This window comes from Myxocyprinus asiaticus, chromosome 32, assembly GCF_019703515.2.
Source record: "Myxocyprinus asiaticus isolate MX2 ecotype Aquarium Trade chromosome 32, UBuf_Myxa_2, whole genome shotgun sequence".
Taxonomy (NCBI): Eukaryota; Metazoa; Chordata; class Actinopteri; order Cypriniformes; family Catostomidae; genus Myxocyprinus; species Myxocyprinus asiaticus.
Window position 1 is genome coordinate 6,079,656 of NC_059375.1, and position 27,637 is coordinate 6,107,292.

A 27,637-nucleotide genomic window follows, 5' to 3' on the forward strand; every position below is an offset into this window, starting at 1 on the left:
ATGATTGTCTTCTGGACAACTGTCAGATCAGCAGTCTTCCCCATGATTGTGTAGCCTAGTGAACCAAACTGAGAGACCATTCTGAAGGCTCAGGAAACCTTTGCAGGTGTTTTGAGTTGATTAGCTGATTGGCATGTCACCATATTCTAATTTGTTGAGATAGTGAATTGGTGGGTTTTTGTTAAATGTGAGCCAAAATCATCACAATTAAAAGAACCAAAGACTTAAACTACTTCAGTCTGTGTGCACTGAATTTATTTAATACACAAGTTTCACAATTTGAGTTGTATTACTGAAATAAATGAACTTTTCCACGACATTCTAATTTGAGATGCACCTGTATATATATATATATATATATATATATATATATATATATATATATATATATATATATATACAGGAGACTGTGATGGCCACTCCAGAACCTTCACCTTTTTCTGCTGTAACCACTGGAGGGTCAACTTGGCCTTGTGCTTAGGGTCATTGTCGTGCTGGAAAGTCCAAGAGTGTCCCGTGTGCAGCTTTCGTGCAGAAGAATGCAAATTGTCTGCCAGTATTTTCTGATAACATGCTGCATTCACCTTGCCATCAATTTTCACAAGATTCCCCGTGCCTTTAGAGCTCACATACCCCCAAAACATCAGTGAGACACCACAATGCTTCACAGTGGGGATGGTATTCTTTTCACTATAGGCCTTGTTGACCCCTCTCCAAACATAGCGCTTATGGTTGTGACCATAAAGCTCTATTTTGGTCTCGTCACTCCAAATTACAGTGTGCCAGAAGTTGTGAGGCATGTCAAGGTGTTGTCAGGCATATTGTAACCGGGCTTTTTTGTGGCATTGGCGCAGTAAAGGCTTCTTTCTGGCAACTTGACCATGCAGCTAATTTTTTTTCAAGTATCGTCGTATGTGCTCCTTGAAACAACCACACAGTCTTTTCCAGAGCAGCCTGTATTTCTCCTGAGGTAAGCTGTGGGTTTTTCTTTGTATCCTGAACAATTCTTCTGGCAGTTGTGGCTGAAATCTTTCTTGGTCTACCTGACCTTGGCTTGGTATCAAGAGATCCCCGAATTTTCCACTTTTAATAAGTGATTGAACAGTACTGACTGGCATTTTCAAGGCTTTGGATATCTTTTTATATCCTTTTCCATCTTTATAAAGTTCCATTACCTTGTTACGCAGGTCTTTTGACAGTTCTTTTCTGCTCCCCATGGCTCAGTATCTAGCCTGCTCAGTGCATCCACATGAGAGCTAACAAACTCATTGACTATTTATACACAGACACTAATTGCAATTTAAAAAGCCACAGGTGTGGGAAATTAAACTTTCATTGCCATTTAAACCTGTGTGTGTCACCTTGTGTGTCTGTAACAAGGCCAAACATTCAAGGGTATGTAAACTTTTGATCAGGGCCATTTGGGTGATTTCTGTTATCATTATGATTTAAAAAGGAGCCAAACAACTATGTGATAATAAATGGCTTCATATGATCACTATACTTAAATAAAAGACAGTTTTTTTGCATGATCAGTCATATTTTCAAAATCAATGCCACAATTTCACAGTTTCTGCCAGGGTATGCAAACTTTTGAGCACAACTGTATATATATATATATATATATATATATATATATATATATATATATATATATATATATATATATATATATAGTCTATTGTGTATTCTATATATACTTTTTTCTTTTCAATATTTATCTATTTTTTATTCAATTTTAATTATTTTTTAAAAGTCTTGTTGCTGTTTTTGTATTGTTGTGTACTGGAAGCTCCTGTCACCAAGACAAGTTCCTTGTATGTGTAAGCATACTTGCCAATAAAGCTCATTCTGATTCTGATTCTGATTCTGTCTATCTATCTATCTGTCTATCTATCTATCTAACTATATTGTGGCGAACAGGGCATGGCCGAACGGCGCCGGGGCAGAGCGAGGCCGGAGAGATAAGTGGTAAACGAATTCCACCTGTGGACCACACCGGTCTCGCGTTCCAGGGAGGAGTGGCGGGAGTATTTAAGGAGAGGAGACAGTGGCAGACAGGGAGAGAGAGATGCATGGAGCTGTGTGTGTGTCTGTGTCACAGCGACTGCTGAAAAGCAAGGCTGTTGCGTGTTGTTGAACGTGTTTGTTAATTGTGCTGAAAAATCACATTTATGTTTTGATGTACACTGAAAAGTGTGTCATTAGTCTTACGTGGATTGTTCACCCGGCTCCCGCTTCCTCCTTCATAGGAAAGGCAGAGGTCTGCCATATATATACACTACAGGTCAAAAGTTTTGAAACACTTGACTGAAATATTTCACATGATCTTAAAAATCTTTTAATCTGAAGGCGTATGCTTAAATGTTTGAAATTAGTTTTGTAGACAAAAATATAATTGTGCCACCATATTAATTTATTTCATTATAAAACTAAAATTTAATTTAAAAAAAGTTTTTGAAATTGATGACTTGGATCAAATAATAAAGAAAAGCAGCCAATAAGTGCCCAACATCCCAGGGTGATACCTCAAGAAGTTGGTTGAGAAAATGTCAAGAGTACATGTCTGCAAATTCTAGGCAAAGGGTGACTACTTTGAAGATGCTAAAATATAACAGTTTTGATTTATTTTAGATTTTGTTTAGTCACAAAATAATTCCCATAGTTCCATTTATGTTTTTCCATAGTTTTGATGACTTACTATTATTCTAAAATGTAAAAAAAAAAAAAAAAAAAAAAAATTATAATAAAGAATGAGTAAGTGTTTCAAAACTTTTGACTGGTAGTGTATATATATATATATATATATATATATATATATATATATATATATATATATATATATATTCACTAGCAGCCAAAAGTTTGAAATAATGTACAGATTTTCGAAAGGGAATTGGTACTTTAATTCACCAAAGTGGCACTCAACTGATCACAAAGAATAGTCAGGACATTACTGATGTAAAAAAACAGCACCATCACTATTTGAAAAAAGTCATTTTTGATCAAATCTAGACAGGCCCCATTTCCAGCAGCCATCACTCCAACACCTTATCCTTGTGTAATCATGCTAAATTGCTAATTTGATACTAGAAAATCACTTACCATTCTATCAAACACTATTTGGTTACTATTTTGAAAGCTATTTGGTTCGTTAAATGAAGCTTAACATTGTCTTTGTGTTTGTTTTTGAGTTGCCACAGTATGCAATAGACTGGCATGTTTTAAGGTCAATATTAGGCCAAAAATGGCAAAAGAAAAACAGTTTTCTCTAGAAACTCATCAGTCAATCATTGTTTTGAGGAATGAAGGCTATACAATGCTTGAAATTGCCAAAAAACTGAAGGTTTCATACAAAGGTGTACACTACAGTCTTCAAAGACAAAGGACAGCTGGCTCTAACACGGACAGAAAGAGATGTGGAAGGCCCAGATGTACAACTAAACAAGAGGATAAGTACATCAGAGTCTCTAGAGCCTCACATGTCCTCAGCTGACAGCTTCATTGAATTCTACCCGCTCAACACCAGTTCCCTATCTGTCACTCACTCGACGTAGTGTCGATGTAGTGACAATAGGGGTCACTCTTGGGAGCCCCAAACACCTCTGATCTTTGAGAAAAAGCCAGTGGAAATTGGTGAGTGGAATTTGCATGCCACTCCCCCGGACATACGGGTATAAAAGGAGCTGGCTTGCAACCACTCATTCACATTTTCTCTTCGGAGCTGAGCGGTTCTATTCATTGAGCTGAATTCTTCTGCCGAGTTCATTCACCTCATCTGCTGGATTTACGGCGCATTTCAGCGGCTTCTCCCTCTCTGCACCGGTGCAGCAGAGAACGCCCCTGGGCGCTTCGGCAGGCTGAAAGAGTATATTCTTCTCTCTGAAAAGAGTATATTTTCTTCTTCTAAAAGAGTGGCACTTACGGGAGCATCTTTTTCTGATGGCCACGATCGTTGCCTTAAGTGTTTAGGCGCTGTCCACGTGGAGACATCATTCATGGATGGGTCATGTCCTCATTGTGAGAACATGACTATGGCAACGTTGCGGTCGCGGCTTTCTTTCATAAGAGGGAATGCCACCCCAGCGGCTCCCCGCCTCGGTCCTTCTACCTATGGTATGAGGCCGCGTCGGTTAGCACTGGGGGCGATTTGGGGACCCCAATGGGAGCACCTCCACTGGAAAACCCCCCACAGACCTCCCATTCCCCAGCACGCTCGTCTGCCCCGGTCGAGTTCTGGGATGAGTCCGCCGGCTTGTCTCAGGGTGAGTTCGCGCTCTCATTCAGAGCTCGCGAAGAGGATAAGTTGTCGATCGCAGCATTGGAGAGCGGGCTCGTCCAGTCCGATGCTGAGGCCTCGGCTGGGCTTCCACCTTCGGGTGCAGTCGCCCAGTCGCAGACGGTAGTGTACATCAACCGCCAAGGCAGCCTACGCTACTGTTGCATGTCGCAACTCGCCTGCCGTCTCCTCCTCTGGAGTCAGCAGCGCCTCAAGTTGCTGCGAGCCACTCATATCCCAGGCGACCTCAACACCATGGTGGACACGCTGTCACGAGGGGTTACGCTCAGGGGAGAGTGGAGATTCCACCCCCAGGTGGTCCAGCTGATTTGGAGTCGATTCGGTCAAGCGCAGGTAGACCTGTTAGCTTCCCGGGAATCCTCCCACTGCCCGCTTTGGTACGCCCTGACCGAGGCCCCCCTCGGTACAGACGCACTGGCACAGAGCTGGCCCCCAGGACTACGCAAGTAGTGAGCCTACTCGCACAGACCCTGTGCAAGGTCAGGGAGGACGAGGAGCAGGCCGTCCTAATAGCACCCTACTGGCCGACTCAGACTTGGTTCTCAGACCTCACGCTCCTCGCAACAGCCCCCCCTGGCAAATTCCCCTGAGGAAGGACCTTCTTTCTCAGGGACGGGGCACCATCTGGCACCCGCAACCAGACCTCTGGAACCTCCACGTCTGGCCCCTGGATGGGATGCAGAAGACCTAAGTGGCCTACCACCTGCAGTGGTAGACAATCACTCAGCCTATGGCCCCCTCTACGAGGCGCCTGTATGCCTTGAAGTGGCATCTGTTTGCTATGTGGTGTTCTTCCAGACGCGAATACCCCCAGAGATGTGCAGATCTGTGCTTTCCTTCCTGCAGGAGAAGCTGGATGGGCGGCTGTCCCCCTCCACCTTGAAGGTATATGTAGCCACTATAAAGGCACATCACGAAGCAGTAGACAGTAAGTATTTGGGGAAGCATGACTTGATCATCAGGTTACTGAGAGGCATGAGGAGGTTGAATCCCCCCAGACTGGGCCTCATTCCCTCGTGGGACCTCTCTGTGGTCCTTCGGGGCACACGGGGAGCTCCATTCGAGCCCCTGGAGTAAGTTGAGCTAAAGGCACTCTCTTTGAAGACTGCCCTCCTGATTGCGCTCACATCCATCAAGAGGGTAGGGGACCTGCAAGCGTTCTCTGTCAGCGAAACTTGCCTGGAGTTCAGTCCGGGATACTCTCACGTGATCCTGAGACCCCTATGTGCCCAAGGTTCCCACGACCCCCTTTAGGGATCAGGTGGTGAACCTGCAAGCGCTGCCCCAGGAGGAGGCAGACCCAGCCTTGGTGTTGCTGTGTCCAGTGTGTGCTTTGCACATCTATTTGGATCACACGCAGAGCTTTAGAAGCTCTGAGCAGCTCTTTGTCTGCTTTGGCAGACAGCGGAAAGGGAGCGCTGTCTCCAAACAGAGGATTGCCCACTGGGTCATTGATGCCATCGCGATGGCATATCACGCCCAGGACATGCCGCCCCCCTTGGGGCTGCGAGCCCACTCTACTAGGAGTGTGGCGGCCTCCTGGGCCCTGACCAATGGCGCCTCTTTAGCAGACATCTGCAGAGCAGCGGGCTGGGCAACAACCAACACCTTTGTGAGGTTTTACAATCTCCGGGTTGAGCCGGTCTTGTCCCGTGTGTTGTCAGGTACGAGCAGGTAAGTTCCGGGACAGCTGGCCGGGTGTGCCGCTTGCGCATAGCATCTTTCCCCTCCCCGAGGTGAAGATGTGCGCTTTGACTCCCAGTCGTGTTCACGAGTCCCTGACCCTGGTCACCGTGTCTGTAGAGCTCCTCCCCCCTTGGGTAGGACCTACCACAGGACTTTTTCCACATGACATACTTCCGAGACCAAGACCATGTGACATATTCCCACTCAAATATCCCCTGCCCCCTCTGGGCGGGGTGTGGTATCCATGGTGTCTTCCCCTTGGGAGTGACACCCCCTCGACGTGGACACTTATGGCCCCCCAGTCGGTAAACGATTTTCACTCTTTTTGGGGAGAAAAAAGAGGAGAAGAGGCCACGGCTGGGCTAGCCTGTCCCCATTTTTGGGCAGTCGACTTATCCCCGATGTACAGGGGACCGTTCGACGCTTGTAGGAGCATTGGGGGAGGTTACGTGTTGGCCTGGTGCGCTGGCTACGAGACACACAGCGGTCTGCCCGTCTCACACTGCCAGTCCACGTAACACAGTTCAGCTAGTTGTGGCGTTTCATATAGGGACCCCTAGTGTCACTACATCGACACAACGTTGAGTGAGTGACAGATAGGGAACATCCTGGTTACTTTCGTAACCTCCGTTCCCTGATGGAGGGAACGAGATGTTGTGTCCCTCTTGCCATAACACTGAACTACCCGCTGAAATGGCTGGGACCTTGTCTTGGCTCCTCAGCACAAAACCTGAATGAGTGGTTGAATACCAGCTCCTTTTATACCCGAATGTCCAGGGGAGTGGCATGCAAATTCCACTCGCCAATTCCCATTGGCCTTTTCTCAAAGATCAGAGGTGTTTGGGGCTCCCAAGAGTGACCACTAGTTGTCACTACATCGACACAATGTCTTGTTCCCTCGATCAGGGAATGGAGGTTACGAAAGTAACCAGGAAGACTCAGGGGTGCAGGTCATATGGGAAGAATTGAAAAGAAAAAGCCACTTTTGAAACAGAAAAACAAACAGAAAAGGTTAGAGTGGGCAAAGAAACACAGACAATGGACAACAGATAATTGCAAAAGAGTGTTATGGATCTTAACCCCATTGAGCTTTTGTGGGATCAGCTAGACTGTAAGGTGCTTGAGAAGTGCCCGACAAGACTACAAGTGCTACAGGAAGCGTGGGGTGAAATGTCACCTGAGTATCTGGACAAACTGATGGCTAGAATGCCAAGGATCTGCAAAACTTTCATTGCTGCACGTGGATGATTTTTTTATGAGAACTCTTTGAAGTAGTTACATTTTTTTTCAAACTGTAATAGTCATTTTTCACGTTATTAATATCCTGACTATACATTGTGATCAGTTGAATAGCGCTTTGGTGAATAAAAGTACCAATTTCTTTCCATAAGTGCAAAATCTGTACATTATATAAATATATATAAATTTTTAATTGTTAATTATTTTTTTGCTAACTGATTATTTTTACATTTTTGCTATAATTTAATATAATTATTTATTGAAAAAATACGTAAATCTGAAGATTATATTGTAATGAAGTCATTTACCTCAAAATTGCTTTAAATTAAATTAACAAATGTAATTCAAGGCATTCGGTGTTAAGCTGGTCTAAGTACAGTTTAATATGAACACAGAAGTCATTTAGCCTTGTAATTTGTTGCAATTATGTGGCAATATGTCTCAGTTTCTTTTATTGTTGAATTTTTTTCTCTGTTCTCTGTCAAAATAAATGAAGTACATTAACTCTGAGTCTGCATTCGTTATTCATATGCACAACAGTTTAAATAGCCTTTAAATTAATATTGGGCAAATAAGGACATAAATTAGGTTAGACTACTGCATGTCCGCCCATAGAATAATCATTAAAAGCAAAAATTACCAACTGGTTACCAACAAACCACTATTGTTCCTTGACGTCAACATGATGGACTGGCACTGTTCCAAAGTTATGTTGTGGCTACGAATCCAGGAATTTCACTTTTCCGGTTGTCACAACGCAATCAGTTACGTTACCACGGCGAAAGTTTGGTCATCAAATTACAGTGCATTTAGGTAACGCAAGAAAACTTATCTAAGGTTAAAATAGATGTACAATAAATCTGTAAACTAAAAACACAAATGAGGATTCAATAATTAGGCCTGTTGCTATTTTAAAATTTTCTGATATTTAAATCTGGTATATGGCCATATATGAACAAATACAATAAGAGTTCATATATTTGAGCATTTATGTACACAATTAAATTCCACAAATGTTTAAAAATATGTTACATAGAGGAGTTGCATGGCACCATGTGAGGGTTGAATGTGTGAATGGCGAGCTCTGCGCACTTTGCTAGTTTTTAATACTTTTTGTGTCATAAACCGGTGAGATTCTATACACCCTGATCCATAACTGTTCTATGAAGACAATATGTCAAAGAATTCAAAATCCTCGGTCTCTGGAGACATTAAAAACACTTACGTGCTCAAGCTGATACCCCAGACAGGGCCGTAGACCAGTGACTCAGTTTGGATGGTGCGGCGGGAGAGATTCAGCGTCAACTGTCGAGCATGTCGGCAATGCTGGCAAAGGTCGTAGCGGACTTGGAGGATCTTGTTGTTATACGTCAATCGATTAATTCCATGGAGACGAAATTCATTGAGATGGTTACAAGAATGGCGGATGTTGAGAAATGGATCGTTTATCTAGAGTCATTTTGGGATTTGGGAAAAGTTGGAATATTTAGAGAATCGTAGCCAGCTAAACAACATCCGTATTTTTGGAATTCCTGAGAACGAAGAAGGTCAAGATAGGGTGAAATTCCAAGACGAGCTCTTTCACGAGTCTGCTCGAAATAACAGGCCATAATCTGGAAATCAAGTGAGCTCACAGAGTCTCGGCTTGGAGATCCGCTGAGGGTGACAGGCCGCAATAAATTTTGGCCAAATTTCAGAGATCATCCAATAAAGATCTTGTGTTGCGTGAGGCGAGGAGTAAAGGAAGGCTTTCTTGGAAGAACCACAACATTTTCTTGTTCCCAGACTTTGCAAATTCGACAAGAGGGAAACGTGATTGATTCAAGGAATGCAAGAAACTCTTACATCAACGGAAGGTCGCTTTTGCACAGATGTTCCCGGACAAATTGAGATTAGATACTAAGGATGGCCGCAAAATATTTACATGCCCACAGCAAGCAATGTCCTTCATAAAGTCAATGGAATGAGTAAGTCACTGTGTGATGCAGCCGAGTGGAACTGACTCACGGAGCATTCGCTTGTTCATCCAAGGAACTGAGCGCCTTATTGGTTTCTTTTTGTGCTGGTTCCGCCTAGTGGCTGGAGTAAGTTTTGTGGAGTAACACTCCTTTGGAACAGTTTGTTGAGGAATCTGCACGTTATTTGTTCTTATGCCTCCTATTGGTTGGAGTTTGCTTTCTGGAATATTTCTTACAATCATTGGAGTGATTGATTAAGGCACTTGTTGCTCTCGTGTATCAGCTGAGTGAGCCTGACTCGCTGAACATTCACTTCACTGGGTGTCTTTTTTGTTTCTTTTTGTGCTGTTCCACTGGAGTTTGTTTTGTGGAGTCAGAGCATGCATTTTTCAAACAATCCAAAATGGCCAACTTCCTGTTGAGCGGAGTTTATGACTGTCAGCACAAAAGTTGTCTGGCTTGATGAGATCGATATATGTACAAAGTTTGAACCTACAGCTTTCCACTCTAGAGCTCAGTGTGCTACCCACTATACTACACAGCCACAGAGTTACCAGTCAACAAAGGGAATTACAGTCGAGCACAGCTGTTACCATGATCAGTTTTATATTCATGTAACTTTTCAACAAAGGGAAAATACAAATTTGCTTGAGGAAAAGCCCAGCAACCATTCAGTAAACAGAATTCTAAATCTCAGATATGGCAAGCACCACAGTAAGCACAACACACTGTATGAATATGACATGCAAAGCAACCCCACACTACTTCACAAGTCACCAAAAAAGTTAGAGGAACAGAAAAGTTTCACAGGTGCTAAAGAGACATGCCAAGCTGAGAGTCAGCAGGTTTTGAATAAAAAAATTTATTCAAAATGGTGGACAGCCGATATGACTGATATCAAACATAGCAGAAAGAAAGAACATAATGTATTTTGCAAAATCTCAAAATTGTGCAAGTTGCCCCAAGTGGGTCTTGAACCAACAATCTTTTGATTTCCAGAGACCAAAGGAATGGCATGCTGTCCACTATGCCACATGTTTTACAAATATTAAAGAGATATACCAAGATGAGAGCATGTTTAAAATTTAAAAAGTATTCAAAAGGGTGGAATGCTGATATCAAACACAGCATTTTGCAATTACTCAAAGTTTTTCCAGTGATCCCAAACTGGTCTTGAAACAGCAACATTTTGATGACCACAGCACACAGGTATGGTGCTTCATTCCGCTGGACCACATTGCCACAGGTCTTACAGTTGCTGACGAGACATACCAAGCTGAGAGTCAGCAAGTTTTGGAAAATGGCTGATATCAAACACAGCAGAAAAAAAGAACCAACTGGTCATGATGTATTTAACTGATTAGCATGCTAGCTGATTAGCATGTTAAACTAATGTTGCCTACGGATAGCATTTTGATCAAATAGCCTTACAAATGCATTGGTTAGCATGCTAACTGTCATGAATCTCTGCATGTGCCCTCAGACCATGGTCCTCATGAGGCATACCAAGTTTCGTTTCGATAGGACACAGCATTTCCAAGATACAGCCTCAAATCCTTTTTCACAGCCACCACATTAACTATGTGTTTGCATAACTTTTCAACAAAGTCAAATATCAAAATTCTGTTTGCAAAATTTGAAGGAGCAGAAGTGAAAGAAACGATGAATGACATAATCCAAGATGGCTGCCACTGTAATGGGCAGAGTTTTAAAGTATGGGGTCCATTGGAATCACCAGGAGGAGAGTAATCAGACAAAATAAGAATTGTCTCTAGGACAAATGGTTCAAAAGATTAGCACAAAAGAAAATTGAATTTTTGACATGTTGGTGGCACTATAGAATATGTCCTAGAGACCCCAAATTATGGTAATTATGGAATGGGGGCTATTCATGACCACCCCTATCAGTGTGCCAAATTTCATAATTTTACTATGTACATTTCTATGGGCTGCCATAGACTCTCATTGGGGAGGAATAATAATAATAATAAACAGGGCTACAAGCAGCAATTATGGGCCAAGCACCAGCATGGCAACCACTGCACAACACTAAGAGCACATATGATATCCAGAACAAACAACCAACACAGGACAAGTCACCCCAGGAGAGATTCAAACCTAGGACTTTTTGGTCCACAGTTCAAAGAACAAACCACTGAAACAATTCACTGCACCATGAAGGCACAACTTTGTCAGTCACCAAAGGGCCATACCAAGCTTAGAGCAACACAGCCAAGCATAGCACTCATCATAATCAACTTTGTTTTCATGTAACTTTAAAACAAAGATAAATATTATATTTCAAATTGCTTCGATAAGCACCAACATGGAAACCACTGCACATATGACAAACACACACAACATTTCAAGTAACCTCAGGATGGATTAGAACCTATGCCTTTCCATTCCACAAACAATGTTCTATCCACTGCACCACAACATTAAAAGTGACCAAAGGGACATATGAAGTGGAAAATGGATCACTGCCAAGTACAACAGTCACCATGATCAACTTAATATTCATATAACTTTTCAACAAAGATCAAAATCAGAATTTGATTGTGGAAAACACAGCAACCCAGTAAGTACAATACAAAATCCCCAGAACTACAGAAATTTATTCTGCATGACTTGCAGAGGCAGGGATCAAACCCTTTTAACACACTGGGCCACTTGGTTGCCATGACTCAGCAATAGCAAAGAGTCATCCAGAGTTTAGTGTCAGTGTAGGTTAGGTTTTTAAGTGTAGGTTATCTTTTTAACTTTAGGTTGCACTGTCTCCAAACTTCTCAGTTATCTTCTGGACATAATGTCAATGATGCATACCAAATTTCATTTAAATCTGACAATGTTTTTAAAAGATATGTCACTTTTATAAAAAAATTTTTTTAACTTGGCTGAGGGACAGTATGGCTTATATGAGATATGCTGATATGATATTTGGTATCGTTGAAATCCTCATGACCCACAGAATCCAGAGACACCAACCTCATAATTTTAGGACATATGGTTCAAAAGTTATGGGCAAAAATATCACTTTTCACATCTTTTGACCCATAGGTGGCACTGTCTCCTACCTTTTCATGAACCCTCAGGTCATGTTCCTAATGAAGGATACCAAGTTTCGTTTTGATACGACAAACTGTTACCGAGATATAGTCTTACATCCATTTTTACTTCACCCTTGTTAATTCTGTGTTAACGTAACTTTTTAATTGAGGTGAAAATCAAAATTCCATATTATTCAATCTATTCGGCTTGGTCTGTAGATTATTTTGGGCAAATCAGACAAAATTTTAAGGAAGAGTAGTAAAAAAATGATAAACGACAGAATTCAAAATGGCGGCCACTGTAATGGGCGGAGTTTTAATGTATGGGGTTCACTGGAATCAAGAGGAGTGTAATCAGATGCAAAAACAATTGTATTTCTAGGATAAACGGTTCACAAGATATGCACTAAAGAGTATGTCCCAGAACCTTCGGTGCTTGGCCCCTAATGATAATAATACTAACGGAAACAATAGGTGCCACAGCACCTTTGGTGCTTGGCCACTAACTAACGGATAAAATAGTAATAGTAATACTAATAATACATAATAGATATTTCTTGTTCATAAGAGCATGTTATATTTAATTTCTATTATTTATCATTTTCACATTAATGAGGAAAAACTGGCACTCACATGATGAGGTGAAAAGCATCCATAATGCTTTAAAACCTGCAGACTTTGACCTCTGGTTTGAGACATCGGTATGGCACGAGTGATTAAATTAAGATGAAATCGCCATATGGTCTGCTTTCACCGCTTCAGTCAGGGATACATGATAAATGTGACACACTTTAGTGGGTGTCTGCTGAGCAGCGCTGCAATATTAGATGATGTTTATCATATTACATTGTGACAGTTAATCCAAGGTCTGAGACTCACCAGACTTGCTACACTATATTTGTGACCGGAGGTAGTTTGAACAGAGGCATAAAACTCTCGAAATGTCTCATTAGTAAGCGCATTAATATAGAACAATGATTAAAACTGACTGTAAGAATCTGTGCATTAAACGGTTTTAACGCACACATTCCAGCCAATCAGAATCAGGTTTTCAGGTTTTCACCTTATTCAGCCCAGCCCCTTTTCAGGGTTCCACTCTTTTGGATTTTATCATCTAACTCCCTGTTTGTATTGAAGCTATGTGTGTATTTGTGTGTGTATGAATATAGTGCCACCCTTCCCCCCGTCCCGGTTTTACACACGTAAAAGAAATCTGCTCACGTTAACAATAACACAATGGGTGAATGACACAATAAGATGGCAAGAGGTGTCATACAGAGATATTTTTAATGATTTTGTGTTGTCTCTTGGAGTTTCATGAGCACAGAGGCTTATCAGTACATTGACAGTGTGAAGAAAGGATCTTGCGGTTCTACGAATAAGGTACTAATGTTTTAAAATCCTCAAGCCAAAGAAAAATGTATATATAAAGCAAATAACTTTTGGCAACTCTATAACCTGTAAATCCACTCGCTAGCTAATTACACTTTAATATCTACACCATAGATCTATTTAGAAACCTCTAGACCGGAAGTTCCAAGACAAAATATTTAAGGTGGCTGTGTGCTAGTTTCTCTGGCGCATAAGGTAAATACATATCTGTAGCTGACTGTGTTGTGTTGTGTTGATAAAAATTTAAGTGAAAGGCTGAGGTCTGCTTATTGCTTGACAGAAAACACAGACAACAAGCAGGGCTGTGAAACAGTAGTTCACTCTCTCTTGTCATCTGTGAGGGTCACACAGCATCTACTTTTAAGACTGTTGTATTAATAATAAAATATAATGTGATGTAATACTAGGCATATACTGCTGTAATGCAATTATATTTCACAAACTAAATAAAGGCCTATATTGGCCTGATTATCATGTGCCATATGGTATGTATTTTAATGTGTTAGGCAATTTTCTTATTACTTATCATTAATGCAGTAATGCTTATAATATGGAAACTATTAATAAGTATTGTTGCATGAATATAAGTAAATAAATACATTTATTCTCTACACCTAGCCTACAGTAAACAATCAACAAATTGTGGTGCAATCAATGAGGACCCTTGTCTGTAAATTGTATACTTTAATCTTAAGTAAAACATATTTTGCAAACAACTACATGCCTGTCTTTATTTATGTAATGATAGATACGTTTATATGTAGTGCATGGGTTGTGTATGTAGGTGCAATTTTGGTACAATTCTTGAAGCCCGACCCACCCAAGACCTCACTAATTTTCCAACCCTGGATACAGCCCTGATTTTCATACGGCTTTAATGCAGATTTGCACACTGTGCTGAGATTTACTAAAAAATGTAGATGCATTGAGAATCACATTGAAATTGGATCGTGAGGTGCCTAAAGATTCCCAACGCTAATTGTTAAGTACATTTTAGTTCGTAAAGCACAGATCTAGGACCAGTAGGCTTGTATTTGTGTTTTCTCTTTGTGATCTTAGTCAGGTTCATTTCAACTGTGATGTTCACCTGTGATCTCCTCTATAGTCTTTAACCTCTCCAAGTCACTCCACTGCAGTCCAGATAAATTGGTAACAGTGTTCCTATATGGAGAACACAACAGACAAAATATAACAATTATAACAATTGAAGTAATTTTTAACAATACCACTGTCATTGTATGGAGAATTGTGATCAAATTTTTTTTTTAGAGGAATAGTTCGCCCCAAAATTTTAATTCTGTCATTATTTACTAACCCTATGCTGTTTCAAACTTGTATGACTTTCTTCCGTGTAACAAAAATGTTCATGCAGCTTTTTCCATACAACGAATCCATCAGAAAACTGCCAAGGTTTGACATCAGTGGCACCAAATAACATTGGTTCTTGTGTGTTTTGTAACAGTAAATGGCGTGGCAAGTTTGAATATGCACAAGCACATATTAGATTTTTTTGTTTTCGGTGAACAACGACTTTAATTTCAGTCTGCTCCTCACAGAAAGCTAGTGTTTGGCTTCAGAAGACTGGAATATAGCGCACAAGTTGTATGGACTTATTTTATGGTGCGTTTTGTCATTTTTGACAGCTATTTGTCACGGTGTGCTGCGTCAACACTCTTACAAATTTCTCTTTTTGTGTTCCACAGAAAGAAAATTATACAGAATGACATGAATGTCATAGATGATGACAGAATTGTAATTTTTAGGTAAACTACTCTTTCATTTGCCCTTGCTTACTCTTTAAATGAGTCTGAAAGAAAAGCCAAACTGCCGTAGATCTTCTTACAGCCCACAAACATGCCAATGTTGGTGGCGTCCACAACTGACACGCCCTGAAGGTTTCCCATACCTAACCCATAACACACTAACAGACAGCACATAAATATATTAATACTACTATAAAAAATGGAAAAATAATGCTGCATCAAAGACCCAATCACATTTACATTTATACACAATTCAGTCATAACACAGTTATGCTCACAGACTATAAGGCCAGAAATATACTCTGCACAAGTACACAATCACAGACGCAAATGCTTTACCAATGCATTTCAAGTGTGTGGTCCCATTGTACATACTGTGGTGGTAACAAATCTATAATAATTTTTGTCTTTTGACAAAAATGCCCTTAAAATGTAGTTTATATTTCAACATGCCATATTCATTCATTTTAGCACATATTTTAGTTGACAATAATGTGCAAAATGACAAAAACATGTATTAAATTGTAATAGACCAAACTTTAATCAAATATTTAAATATTTTGAAACATGTATAAACTACTTTTAAAAGAAAGATTAATATGTTCAATTTGTAAGATTACATACAACAACATGAGAAAACTGTCCTGAAATAATAGCATATAATGAATAAATTGAAGTATTAGCTACTTTTTAGAAGTTACTCTGTTGTGAATTCTTCATGTTTAGCCAGTTTAGGGTATTGCATTACGTGTAGCACATTTTTAAGGAAACAACATATTCACAATACAAGTAATGCTTTCTGAATAGCATTTAACATAGTTAAATCCCCAACATACCGTGACATAAATAAATTATTTCCAGATTTTCTTTCTTTAAAAAAATAAAAATAATAATTAATTAAAAAAAGTGTTAATAATGAATATCTTGCAATTTAATTTTTTCTCGTTATATTTTTGTCAACAGTATGTTTTTTTTAAGTCTTGTCTTCGTTATCGTTGACGATGGATTTTTTAATTTTCTCAATGACAACAAAGACGAGATGAAAAAAATGTACCATGACGATAATCATAAACTGCTTTCCATTCGTCAGTAATTTCAGAAAACTAACAGTAGAAGAACATTTTGTGCTAATGCCCGTAACTGTGCCCCTTGCCGTAAAACTGAGAATGCAGCATGTACTTGTGTTGCATTATGAATTGCTCTCTGACACATTTCAGAAAGTAACAATGCATGAAATAAAGCTTGAGTAGCTAGAAGCCTAAAATACACACACACACACACACACACACACACACACACACACACACACACACATGTTGGTGCGGCTATCCTTATGAGGACACTCCATAGACATAATCATTTTTATACTGTACGAACAATAGATTCTATCCCCGAACCCTAACCCTACCCCTAAACCTAACCCTCACAAAAAACTTTCTGCATTTTTACATTTTCAAAAAAATATAGTTTAGTATGTTTTTTAAGCTAGTTGAATTATGGGGACACTAGAAATGTCCTCATAAACCACATTTATAGCATAATACCCTTGTAATTACCAGTTTGTAACCTAAAAAAATGTCCTTGTAAACCACCCAAACCTGCCCACCACAACACACACACAGACCTTCAGGACACTCTCCTTCACACTTTTCACATTTCTGTGTTTCTTGTCCATCTGTTTGAACAGTAATGACTTCCTGGTTAGCTTTGGGACAAACCATGGTACACGCCACCTCCATGGCCAAATAGTTATCTATGAAGGAGAAAGTATAGCAATAGAATGGAAGAAAGTAAGAAAAGCAACATACTGTAAGATATAAAATTGTTAATTATGTTAAAATTGCTAATAAAGGGTTTGACGTACGTGGACACTGTTTTACACATGTAGCTCCAAAGCTGAACTTTTTGTCCTTGTTGGGTTTGGACTGGAAGGTTATTGGGTCATAGATGTTGGGCAGGGGGCAATTGTCTTTACACGTCCCACTGTCATTAAAGTGACGACAGGCCTAGACATTCACAAACAAAATAATATTATGTATAAAAGCAGATATTTGTATTAATATCCTATATACACCTTCAATTTCTTTTTAAGAAAAGACCTAATCATCTCTATATTGTGTGCTATATAGCCTAATTATTGCTTTCTGCAATTTGTGTGAATGAATTGGAGGAATATACAGTATGTGCATATATATAGTATAGTAGTCAGCAGTCAGAGCAAGATTTATGCAATAAAGCTCTTTACTCGTCTCACTCACACTTCTCTCTTCTTACAGTTTTTCTGAATTGCTAAAACACATTTCTTGAAACCTTCACCCCTTTTCTAACAACTTTAAACACAAAACCATATCTTCAAACTACATTCACAAAACCCCTGACTCCTCTGGCAAAGTTTAAAAATCGCCTCAAAACCATTTCATCTGTGCTCAAAATTAAACAATGCTTTCAGATCATACACACAGCCAGTCAATATATAAACACTAGGCATTCATTAGACACTACATCAGAAAATGGAGAACACAGCGTCCAGGGCATGTACTTACAGATTTTTTTTTAATTGTATATTGTAAGCGCATTTTGCAATTACTGTCTCGTAAGTATAGTATAGTAAAAAAAAGTATAGTAATAACAACTTACAGTAGTACATTGAATATACTGTATACTGTAAGTACTGCAAGTAATACAGTATTGAATGTCTGTATATTCAGCACTTGCATACTGTAAAAATACAGTAGTCTAACTGCAAAGAACAAAGAACACTAAATGAAAAACACATTACAGTAAACTCAAAAATGTTGTGCAACTGCAGTCAAAGTCAATGAGAGTGCGAAATGTTTTAGTGAGTGAGAATGTGTTTAGAGTTTTGCAAAAAGAGTAACTGATTCGACAAATGGGTTTAGGCCTATGAGCATTTGGTTCAGAAAATGGGGTTTAGTGTTTTAGCAATTCAGAAACTGTAACATAAATAACATGTATTTTTATGCAAATTGTGATACATCACATAAAAACTGCTGGAAGGAAATGAATAAAATGCGAATAAAATGTCCAAAATAAGCATAAAAAACATCCGCTTAAGGTGAATAATGTTTTTAAATGTATTCACATGGCTTGTTGAGAAAAAGTCACATGACTTTTTTGATGCACATCTATATATAGATTCTATAGGAATATACACACACTGTGCACTTTATTAGGAACAGTATCGTCCTAATAAAGTGCCAGATGTGGTCTTCTGCTGTTGTAGCCCATCTGTCTCAAGGTTCGACGTGTTGTGCTTTCTTAGATGCTATTCTGCTCACTACAATTGTACAGAGTGGTTATCTGTGTTACCGTAGCCTTTCTGTCAGCTTGAACCTGTCAGACCATTCTACGTTGACCTCTGTCATCAACAAGGCATTTCTGTATGCAGAACTGCTGCTTACTGGATTTTTTTTGTTTGTTTGGGCATCATTCTGAGTAAACTATAGGGACTGTTGTGCATGAAAATCCCAGGAAATCAGCAGTTACAGAAATACTCAAACCAGCCCGTCTGGCATCAACAATCATGCCACTGTCGAAATCACGGAGATACATTTTTTCCCCATTCTGATCGTTGATGTGAACATTAACTGAAGCTCCTGACCTGGATCAGCATGATTTTATGCATTGCACTGCTGCCACACAATTGGCTGATTAGATAATCACACCAATAAGTAGGTGTATAGGTGTTCCTAATAAAGTGCACTGTAAGTATATTTGGTGTTTGCATCATAGTTAATGCGCATGTCTTCTTATCGAAAAAAAAAGTATCCACCTCAAACGAGGAAAAAGTTCACATTAAAATATGTTTATGGAAACCCAGCTAATCTCATGATTGCATTGCATCTCAAACAGTTATTCTGAAATTCCAGACACAAAGCCTGACATCCAAATGACTGCTGCTATTCCCTTCCAGAACTGTCATTCCCAGTTATAAGGCATCTGATGCTGAACACCAGTGAACCTGAAGTTCGTCCGAACATTATGTCTGCACGCACTAATTTATTAAATTAATAAAAGAGCCACAGTGGTTTCAACTTCCATTTTTATTTTGCTGCAATTTCCCCAGAAGTTATGATTTTGTACTCTTAAACACATGGGATGGAAACGCTGCTTTATTCTCAAATTGTTTTTGCAATATTTTTAACGAAATACATAAACTAAATTCGTGGAAACATTACTAATGATACACTTTGTTCAATTCTCCTTCCATCACATGTCTCAAAGCACAGAAACCAATATAAAGTAAATGCAGTTATAAAATAAACATAATTTCAGTTTTTAACAAAAGATTCTTGGGGAATTCACTAACAATAAGTAAGCTACAATACTGATAACATAGTTCATTTGCACATGTTTTGTCTGGGTTGTTCTAGCAGCAGATTCACTAAAGGAATTATGCAAATTAGATAACGGAGCAAACACACAAAAAAACTATGATGAACACAATTTGCACACAGCAGTTGCAGGTCTGTTCTTAGTGCTAGGCTGTACCAGCAGACTACAACTTACTACTTTACTGGACTACAACAGACTTCAACAGACTACTTTACTGGGACTGTTCAGCATCACTCCACCACTGTGATCCAGACACCTGAATCAGCTCTTAAAAATGCTGAAAGTACAGTTGACTACACCACTCATCTGGATACATTTCAAGTTATAACGCTCTTATCCATCATTTAATTACCATTTAATAAATTACCGCTGCCATGATCACTAGAAAATGTACACAAACACCTCTTTTAAATAAAATTCTGTTTACCACCTGCTTGTAGTAATAGCACAACATTAACTGTGGCTATCAAATAAGGCAGATTTTTGTGAATAAGGCACAATATATGATAAGCCTTATTTACATAGAAAGGAGGTGTGTTTTTATTGAAAAGTATGACAATGACTTATAATGACTTGCCTATTTTAGCATAATAAGCATCTGGTTAAAATAGATTGAGGGTGATTAGTGAATAAGGTGCAGTTTTTTCACAAAAGTAGCGCAACTGTTTAAGGAATCCTAACAGTCAGTTTGGTTTATTTATCAAACTGCATTAAAATTCAGGCACATCCATTTAACTCAATGCAACTCTGCAATGATCAAATAATATAAAAATGTTCCTCTACTTTATGGACTAAGGAAAACATTTTATTTATTTATTTATTTATTGTTTTTGCTGCTGCTCTGCTTCAATGCCCTTCTAATTCACTTATGAACAAATGATGATGTGATGTGGATAATTTTTCTTACTTGTTAAGGTTCTGAAATGTTTGCACTTTTTTGAAATCACATAGAACAGAATGAAACTGTTATTTTGTAAAATTTCTTTTCTTTTTTTTTTTTTTTTTTTTTACAGCATTTCAAAAGTTTAACTGCATTAAATGTATTTAGTTAACTGAATACTTTAATGAGTTAACTCTAACCGCCCTAATTATTTCATATGATTTAGATATTATTGAAATAAATGCAACAATTCTAATGTGTCTGTATCTTTTTACCAGACAGTCAGAGTCTTTCGGCCCTGTGCATCCAGCAGCACACTGCACATGACAACAGTCATTAGGTTTCGGACCCTTACAGCGGAAACAACCAGATGAGCAATGAACAGAGGTCACTATAGAGAGAGAAAGAGGTATTTATAATGGTGTACCATCACATGTACAGATGAATAGCACTGAGTATTGTTCAGGCTCAGAGATATTTTCCTTACCAAACCTAAAAACGGGTCAATATGTTAATGACACTCACGTGTTTGACAGTCCTGATCCGTTTTTCCCCAACATCCACCAGACCCACATGCTGAAGAACAAAGAGGACCTAAAAATTTTTTTTAGAAATATTATAGACCAATAACAAGATATCATATCTATGATGTATTAAATGGTTTATTATATAAAGCATAGACCTCTATAAGTAAACTCACAGTTCTTTGGCACGTCTTGCAGGTGCAACAGTTTGCTTTGAATTTTATAGACGGTGTCATCCCACTTAATATTCTGAGGGAAGCACAGTTGAGGATTTCCCCAAATATAAACCCCACCAAGCAGAATTTCTGTCAAAGACAGCAATAGGGGGTCATTAACCAGGGCAGTCTCATGACAAAGACATTACCATAGTGACTTTTTTCGTGCACCATCAAAATATCATTGTCGTGCCATTTTCACCTCAGTTTGAACGATTTTGACACAGGCTTGAAAATCTTCAGATTTATCGTGCATGTTTAAATACAATGCATGTTTCATCATTATACTTTATTGTATACATTATTTATATACATTATACAATCATATTGATATGTTAAATTCCCTAACCCAACCCCCTTCCTGAACCTATCCACTTACATCAGCCACAACATTAAAACCACCTGCCTAAAATTGTGTAGGTCTCAATCGTGCCGCCAAAACAGCGCCAACCTACATCTAAGAACAGCATTCTGAGATGCTATTCTTCTCACTACAATTGTACAGAGCAGTTATCTGAGTTACCGTAGACTTTGCCAGTTTGAACCAGTCTGGCCATTCTCTGTTGACCTCTCTCATCAACAAGGTATTTCCATCCACAGAACTGCCGCTCACTGGATGTTTTTTGTTTTTGGCACCATTCGGAGTAAATTCTAGAGACTGTTGTGTGTGAAAATCCCAGGAAATCAGCAGTTACAGAAATACTCAAACCAGTGAGAAGAATAGCATCTCAGAATGCTATTCTGAGAAGCGGGTTGGCGCTGTTTTGGCGGCACGAGGAGGACCTACACAATATTAGCCAGGTGGTTTTAATGTTGTGGCTGATTGGTGTATAAACAATATAAACATGTAACAGTAAATGTAGTCCAGAATTTTACTACACTATATATTTTTGAACAAAACCTAACCCTAAACACCTAAACCTAACCAATAATATAGCAACAAAATAACCAATCATCAATCTAAAAGACATAACAAGCAGATAAAAGTACAGTCACAATAATTTATTCAAAACATTTAAAAAAGCACCATAAAAGTATTCCAAATTACTCATGCTGCATTTAAAGTCTTCTGAAACAATACGATAGCTCAAGAGTGAAACTGAAGGTTTTCTGTGAAGGCAGTCGCATCTCATTTAAAAATATACATCCAGACATTACAGTAGAATGTCACAGTCGGTCACACGGTCACACCACTGATGTCAAAGCTATCGTAATGCTTGTAGAGGCAGCTATTTTAAATGTTTAAATGAGCACGGATCTGACTGTTATGGTGGATGGGAACGCAACGCTGATTGTTGCTGAAAGACTTAAATTTGGATCTGTTTTTCCACACAAAGCAACCACATGGCATCGGAAGATCCAGAGTACAGAGCACAAATAACATGGATTATTTTTATAATAATTTTTTTGGTGCTTTTCTCATTTTTTGATCTGAAACTTAGACATTGTAAAACCCCCTTTGTATCCCATAACAAAGAAAAAAGCACACATGGACCTTATTCACAGTAGCAGCATATTTGGTTTTGACAAGATGAAAATGACAGTGAGAGGGACAGACTTACTGTTTCTTCAGTGGGTTGTACTGTTGTTTAAAGAGTTTTGTATAATTACGTGGACAAAACTTTAAAAAAATTATCTTTCCAAATAAAAATAAAAATATATACAAAAAAACCAGTAGACAAAAAACTCCACAAAGCACATGTTGTGAATATTAGATGTGACCTAAAACCTTTATGTGGCTTCATGAAGCACATGCAGTTGAAGAGACTGTAAGTCTATATCTCAGCCTTGTTTTCATCCCCATCACAAATCTAATATACCTCTATTTTGAATAAGGTCTATGGCTAATAAAGGCTATTAGGTCAGGACAATTGGAGTGCATCTGGAAAATTAAATGAATATAGCATTTAGGACATAATCTTTTTCTGAATGGCTGTGGCTAGATGTTGTTTCTGTTATCATTTATGCACACATTGACACATTACACACAGCCTTTTAAAAGGGTTTAAAGACTACCAAGGATTACTAATCTTATGTCTCCCTCTAGTGGACAAATTCGGTACTACATCCTGTATCTGTCCTTCACTGTTGAATTACCTGATAATTTTAAAGCAGTGGTTCCCAACCCTGTTCCTGGAGGCCCCCAACATTGCACATTTTGTATATCTCCCTTTTCTGACACACCCAGTTCAGGTCTTGGAGTCTTCACTAATGAACTGATGAGTTGAATCAGGTGTGTTTGATTAGGGAGACATCCAAAATGTGTAGTGTTGGGGGGGCCTCCAAGAACAGGGATGAGACTGTTTTAAAGTGTTGTTAAAAACAGAAATTGATTAAATTTGTCACATCAGAATTTGCTGGTGAGCATGACAAAAATGACCAAATTTGACAGAACAGATCATGTGGATGCCATGGACACATTTGTTTTCATGTCAAATTTCAACTGCTTTGATCACAGTTCAAAAATAGTATTTTGTTAAGTTATAGTGGCCCCTAGAATCATAAATTGATAAAATGTTGCACATGACCTCAGAATGTTCTGTTGTCCATGTGTTTTAAATTTTATTATGTTTGAGTATTTCACTCACAAGATACACCCAAAAACATATTGGCTCATATTTTCTGGGTGATTTACGGAATCAAAATTCTTTTCACAAATCTTTGTCAGGATGGTCTGTAAATGATGTATACCAAATTTTGTGCAAATCGGACAAACGGCAGGGTCTGTGCAAGTAGGCTCACTGGGGGAAATGCATACTTGCAAAGTCCAGGGGGCCAGCTGTGTGCCAACGTGTCTATACCGAGAGATGCCTCGGTCAGGGCGTACCAAAGCGGGCAGTGGGAGGATTCCCAGGAAGCAAACAGGTCTACCTGTGCTCGACTGAATCGACTCCAAATCAGCTGGACCACCTGAGGGTGGAGTCTCCATTCTCCCCTGAGGGTAACCTGACATGAAAGCGCGTCCGCTGCGGTGTTGAGGTCGCCCGGGATGTGAGTGATTCGTAGTGACTTGAGGCACTGCTGACTCCAGAGGAGGAGACGGCGGGCAAGTTGTGACATGCAATGGGAGCGTAGACCGCCTTGCCGGTTGATGTATGCTACCATCGCTGTGCTGTCCGTCAGGACCAACACGTGCTTGCCCTGGATCAGACAGGCCGAAGGGGAGGACCTTGTACTGGTACGCCTGGCCTTCGAAGGCAAACCGCAGGAAGGGTCTGTGTCGAGGTAAGACCAAGATGTGGAAGTACGTGTCCTTCAGGTCTGCCGCCGCAAACCAATCTTGATGCCGGACGCTTGCTAGAATGCGCTTTTGCGTCAGCATCTTGAACGGGAGCCTGTGCAAAGCCCAGTTCAGTACAGGTCCAGGATTGGTCGCAACCCACCGCCTTTCTTTGGTAGGATGAAGTAAGGGCTGTAGAACCCTTTCTTCATCTCGGCTGGAGGGACAAGCTCTATCGCGCCCTTGTGCAGAAGGGTAGAGATCTCCGCATGCAAGGTAGTGGCATTTTCGTCCTTCACTGAGGTGAAGGGGACGCCGCTCAACCTGGGCAGGCACCTGGCGAACTGAATCGTGTAGCCGAGTCGGACGGTCCGGACCAGTGTAGGGCTTTACTGGTTGTTTAGATCAGTGTTACTATCAGAAGTAATTAATAATTATTTCTGTAGTTATTAATCAATATTTAAATTAATTAATTGTATCTAACTCATTAAAACCTCATATGGGACTCCAGTAAATGTAGTGTGCTACGTTTAGGAGCAAGTTTGGTTATTAGCAATAATTAATAATTATCAAAGATAATTATTAATTATTAAAATCAATAGAACATTGATGAGAATCAATGTTAGCTTTTTTTAATCCTTTAAAATCAACACTTATCAAAGATAATCGTTAATTGTTAACATCGACGAAACATTAAAATTAACACTAGCTTATTGATCATTCAAATTCAAATTCAAAGATAATTATCAATTATCAAAAATTAATAGAATATTAATAAGGATTAACATTGACAGGGCACCACCCTGAAATCAGGGACTAATAACCGAATATTAAAACAGTCTCAATATTAGATTGTTTTCTTAGGAAAATCGACATTCGAAGAATATCGATTTTTGGGAAAAAAACAATGAATGAAGGTTTGAATCCGAGCACTGACATCCCGTCAGCATGACACAGGCGTATGCAAAACAAACCAAAACACTTCTCTTTGTAATATAAACAAAGTTTACTTATGCAGTAATATCAATTAATAATTAATACAATGCAGTCAATAAACTTCCGACTTACAACTACAAACTAAACAGTGATATGATTAGATATGGAAATAAAAATAATCCTATAACACATAAGGTGTGTGTGTGACAGTGTGTGTGTGTGTGTGTCAGTGTGGTTAGTGAGAGAGAGAGAGAATGATGATTAAGTGACAGCCCGAAAGCTGATTTCGCGATAGCTGGAGATAAAGCAGCTGTGTTCATCACTCAGAGACGCGGTTTTACGAGCGGGGCTCGTAAAAGTCCCTTGTTATTTGACTCTTTAATGGATGAACTCAGTTGCTGTCTCACCCGCGATGGTGAAAATGCACAACAGTCCAATTTGGTTGGACCACAATACAGCAAAACAAATTCCTGATAATTAATACCCTGAGTATTAATAATTAGCGGACATGGCGGTCCGTAAACTGTACAAGCAAAAACCTTGAAACACAAGAATAACACACTATAATATTCTATCTCTGCCCAGACGTAACCTCTTACTTGAATCGCATGAGGACACAGGTAGAATGTGTTTTCCTCCGTCCTTTAACTTTGACCCGGTTCCTTGAGGCTCGGGTGATGACGGGGGCCGTTTCCTCGCGCTGTCGGCGGGCGGTACGGCTGTTGATTCTCGGCGGGCTGGCGAAGAACTCAGAAATGTCGACTTGATTGAAGATGGAAGAGAAATCTTTAATCTCTTCACTTCTGTAGGCCAACGGATGAAGATGCGAATTGCTCGGCGGTCTCCTTCGGATCCGTTAGAGTGTTCGGTGGAACACAGAGTAATCTCAACTCGTCCAGCGAGATGGAGATTGTATGGCTACAGTTTCAAGTCGGACACGAGGTTGCACCGGAGAGCAGCAAAAAGCTACGTCCGTATTCGGTGAACGAAGTCAATGGAAGCAACTTTGGAAGCATTTCAGAATTATTTGAAGTCCTGATGATGTCATGTTTGAGGGACGTTCTGTTGTGTACCTCATCCAATAGGAGTTGAGAGCTCGATCCTTTAGAGGGCAAGGCTTCATGGATCTTCATGGCGCAATTAAATGAAAACAAAACAAAAGATTCTCCTCCCGGCCCTCCACTGGGGGATGGAGTGGTCTGCATACCAGCTCCAGTGTAGCAGGTCTCCTTGCCCCTGGGTCGCCCGTCTCAGGGGTGCTTCAAAGCCTTCCTCGGGTTCTTAGTGGCCGGCTGTGAGATGGGTGGCATCTGCTTCCTGCGCTGGGCTTTATGCCGGGGCCGGGCCATGTGAGCGATGTTGTTGCAGCAGGAGGATGCCCTTGGCGAGGAGCAGACGGGGTGTGGTGTCTTGCGCTGTGCCGTGGCAGGATGTGACGTATGGCCTCCGTCTGCTGCTTCACCGCAGAGAACTGCTGGGCAAAGTCCTCGACGGTGTCGCTGAATAGGCCAACCTGGGAGATGGAGGCATCAAGGAACCGTGTCTTGTCAGCCTCTTGCATCTCAACCAAGTTGAGCCAAAGTTGCCGCTCCTGGACCATGAGGGCGGACATCCTCTGCCCGAGAGACCGCGCCGTGACCTCCGTCGCACGGAGAGTGAGGTCGGTCGACGAGCGCAGTTCCTGCATCAATCCCGGGTCAGAACTACCCTCGTGCAGTTCTTTTAGCGCCTTGGCTTGGTGTATTTGCAGGAGAGCCATGGTGTGCAGGGCGGAAGCGGCCTGTCCAGCGACACTGTAGGCCTTAGCCATCAGGGACGACGTAACCTTACAGGCCCTGGACGGGAGTTTCGGGCGCCCGCGCCAGGTGGTGACGCTCTGCGGACATAAGTGCACCGCGAGCGCCTTGTCCACCTGGGGGATCACCGAGTACCCCCTGTTCACTCCACCATCGAGGGTAGCGAGAGTGGGGGAGCTGAAAGACCGGGACTGGGCAGTAAAAGGTGCCTCCCACGATCTTGTCAGCTCCTCATGCACTTCCGGGAAGAAAGGAACAGGGGCGGGGCACGGCTGTAAGTGGCGCCCCGAGCCCAGGAACCAATCATTGAGCCGCAAGGGTT

The 27,637-nt window shown here is 40.2% G+C and overlaps 1 protein-coding gene across 3 annotated transcripts in view; it reads right to left on the minus strand.

Annotated features, from left to right (window-relative positions):
* The window catches only part of LOC127422905 (receptor tyrosine-protein kinase erbB-2-like), a 163,217-nt gene that overhangs the window by 62,878 nt on the left and 72,702 nt on the right, over positions 1-27,637 (minus strand). For all 3 annotated transcript variants that reach the window (XM_051666741.1, XM_051666743.1, XM_051666742.1), the window contains 7 exons: positions 21,325-21,453; positions 21,150-21,218; positions 20,900-21,015; positions 17,253-17,394; positions 17,013-17,141; positions 15,420-15,546; positions 14,713-14,786 (listed from right to left, as the gene is read on the minus strand). In XM_051666741.1, the coding sequence (XP_051522701.1) occupies positions 14,713-14,786; positions 15,420-15,546; positions 17,013-17,141; positions 17,253-17,394; positions 20,900-21,015; positions 21,150-21,218; positions 21,325-21,453 (786 nt within the window). The remainder of the gene's footprint in view (positions 1-14,712; positions 14,787-15,419; positions 15,547-17,012; positions 17,142-17,252; positions 17,395-20,899; positions 21,016-21,149; positions 21,219-21,324; positions 21,454-27,637) is intronic.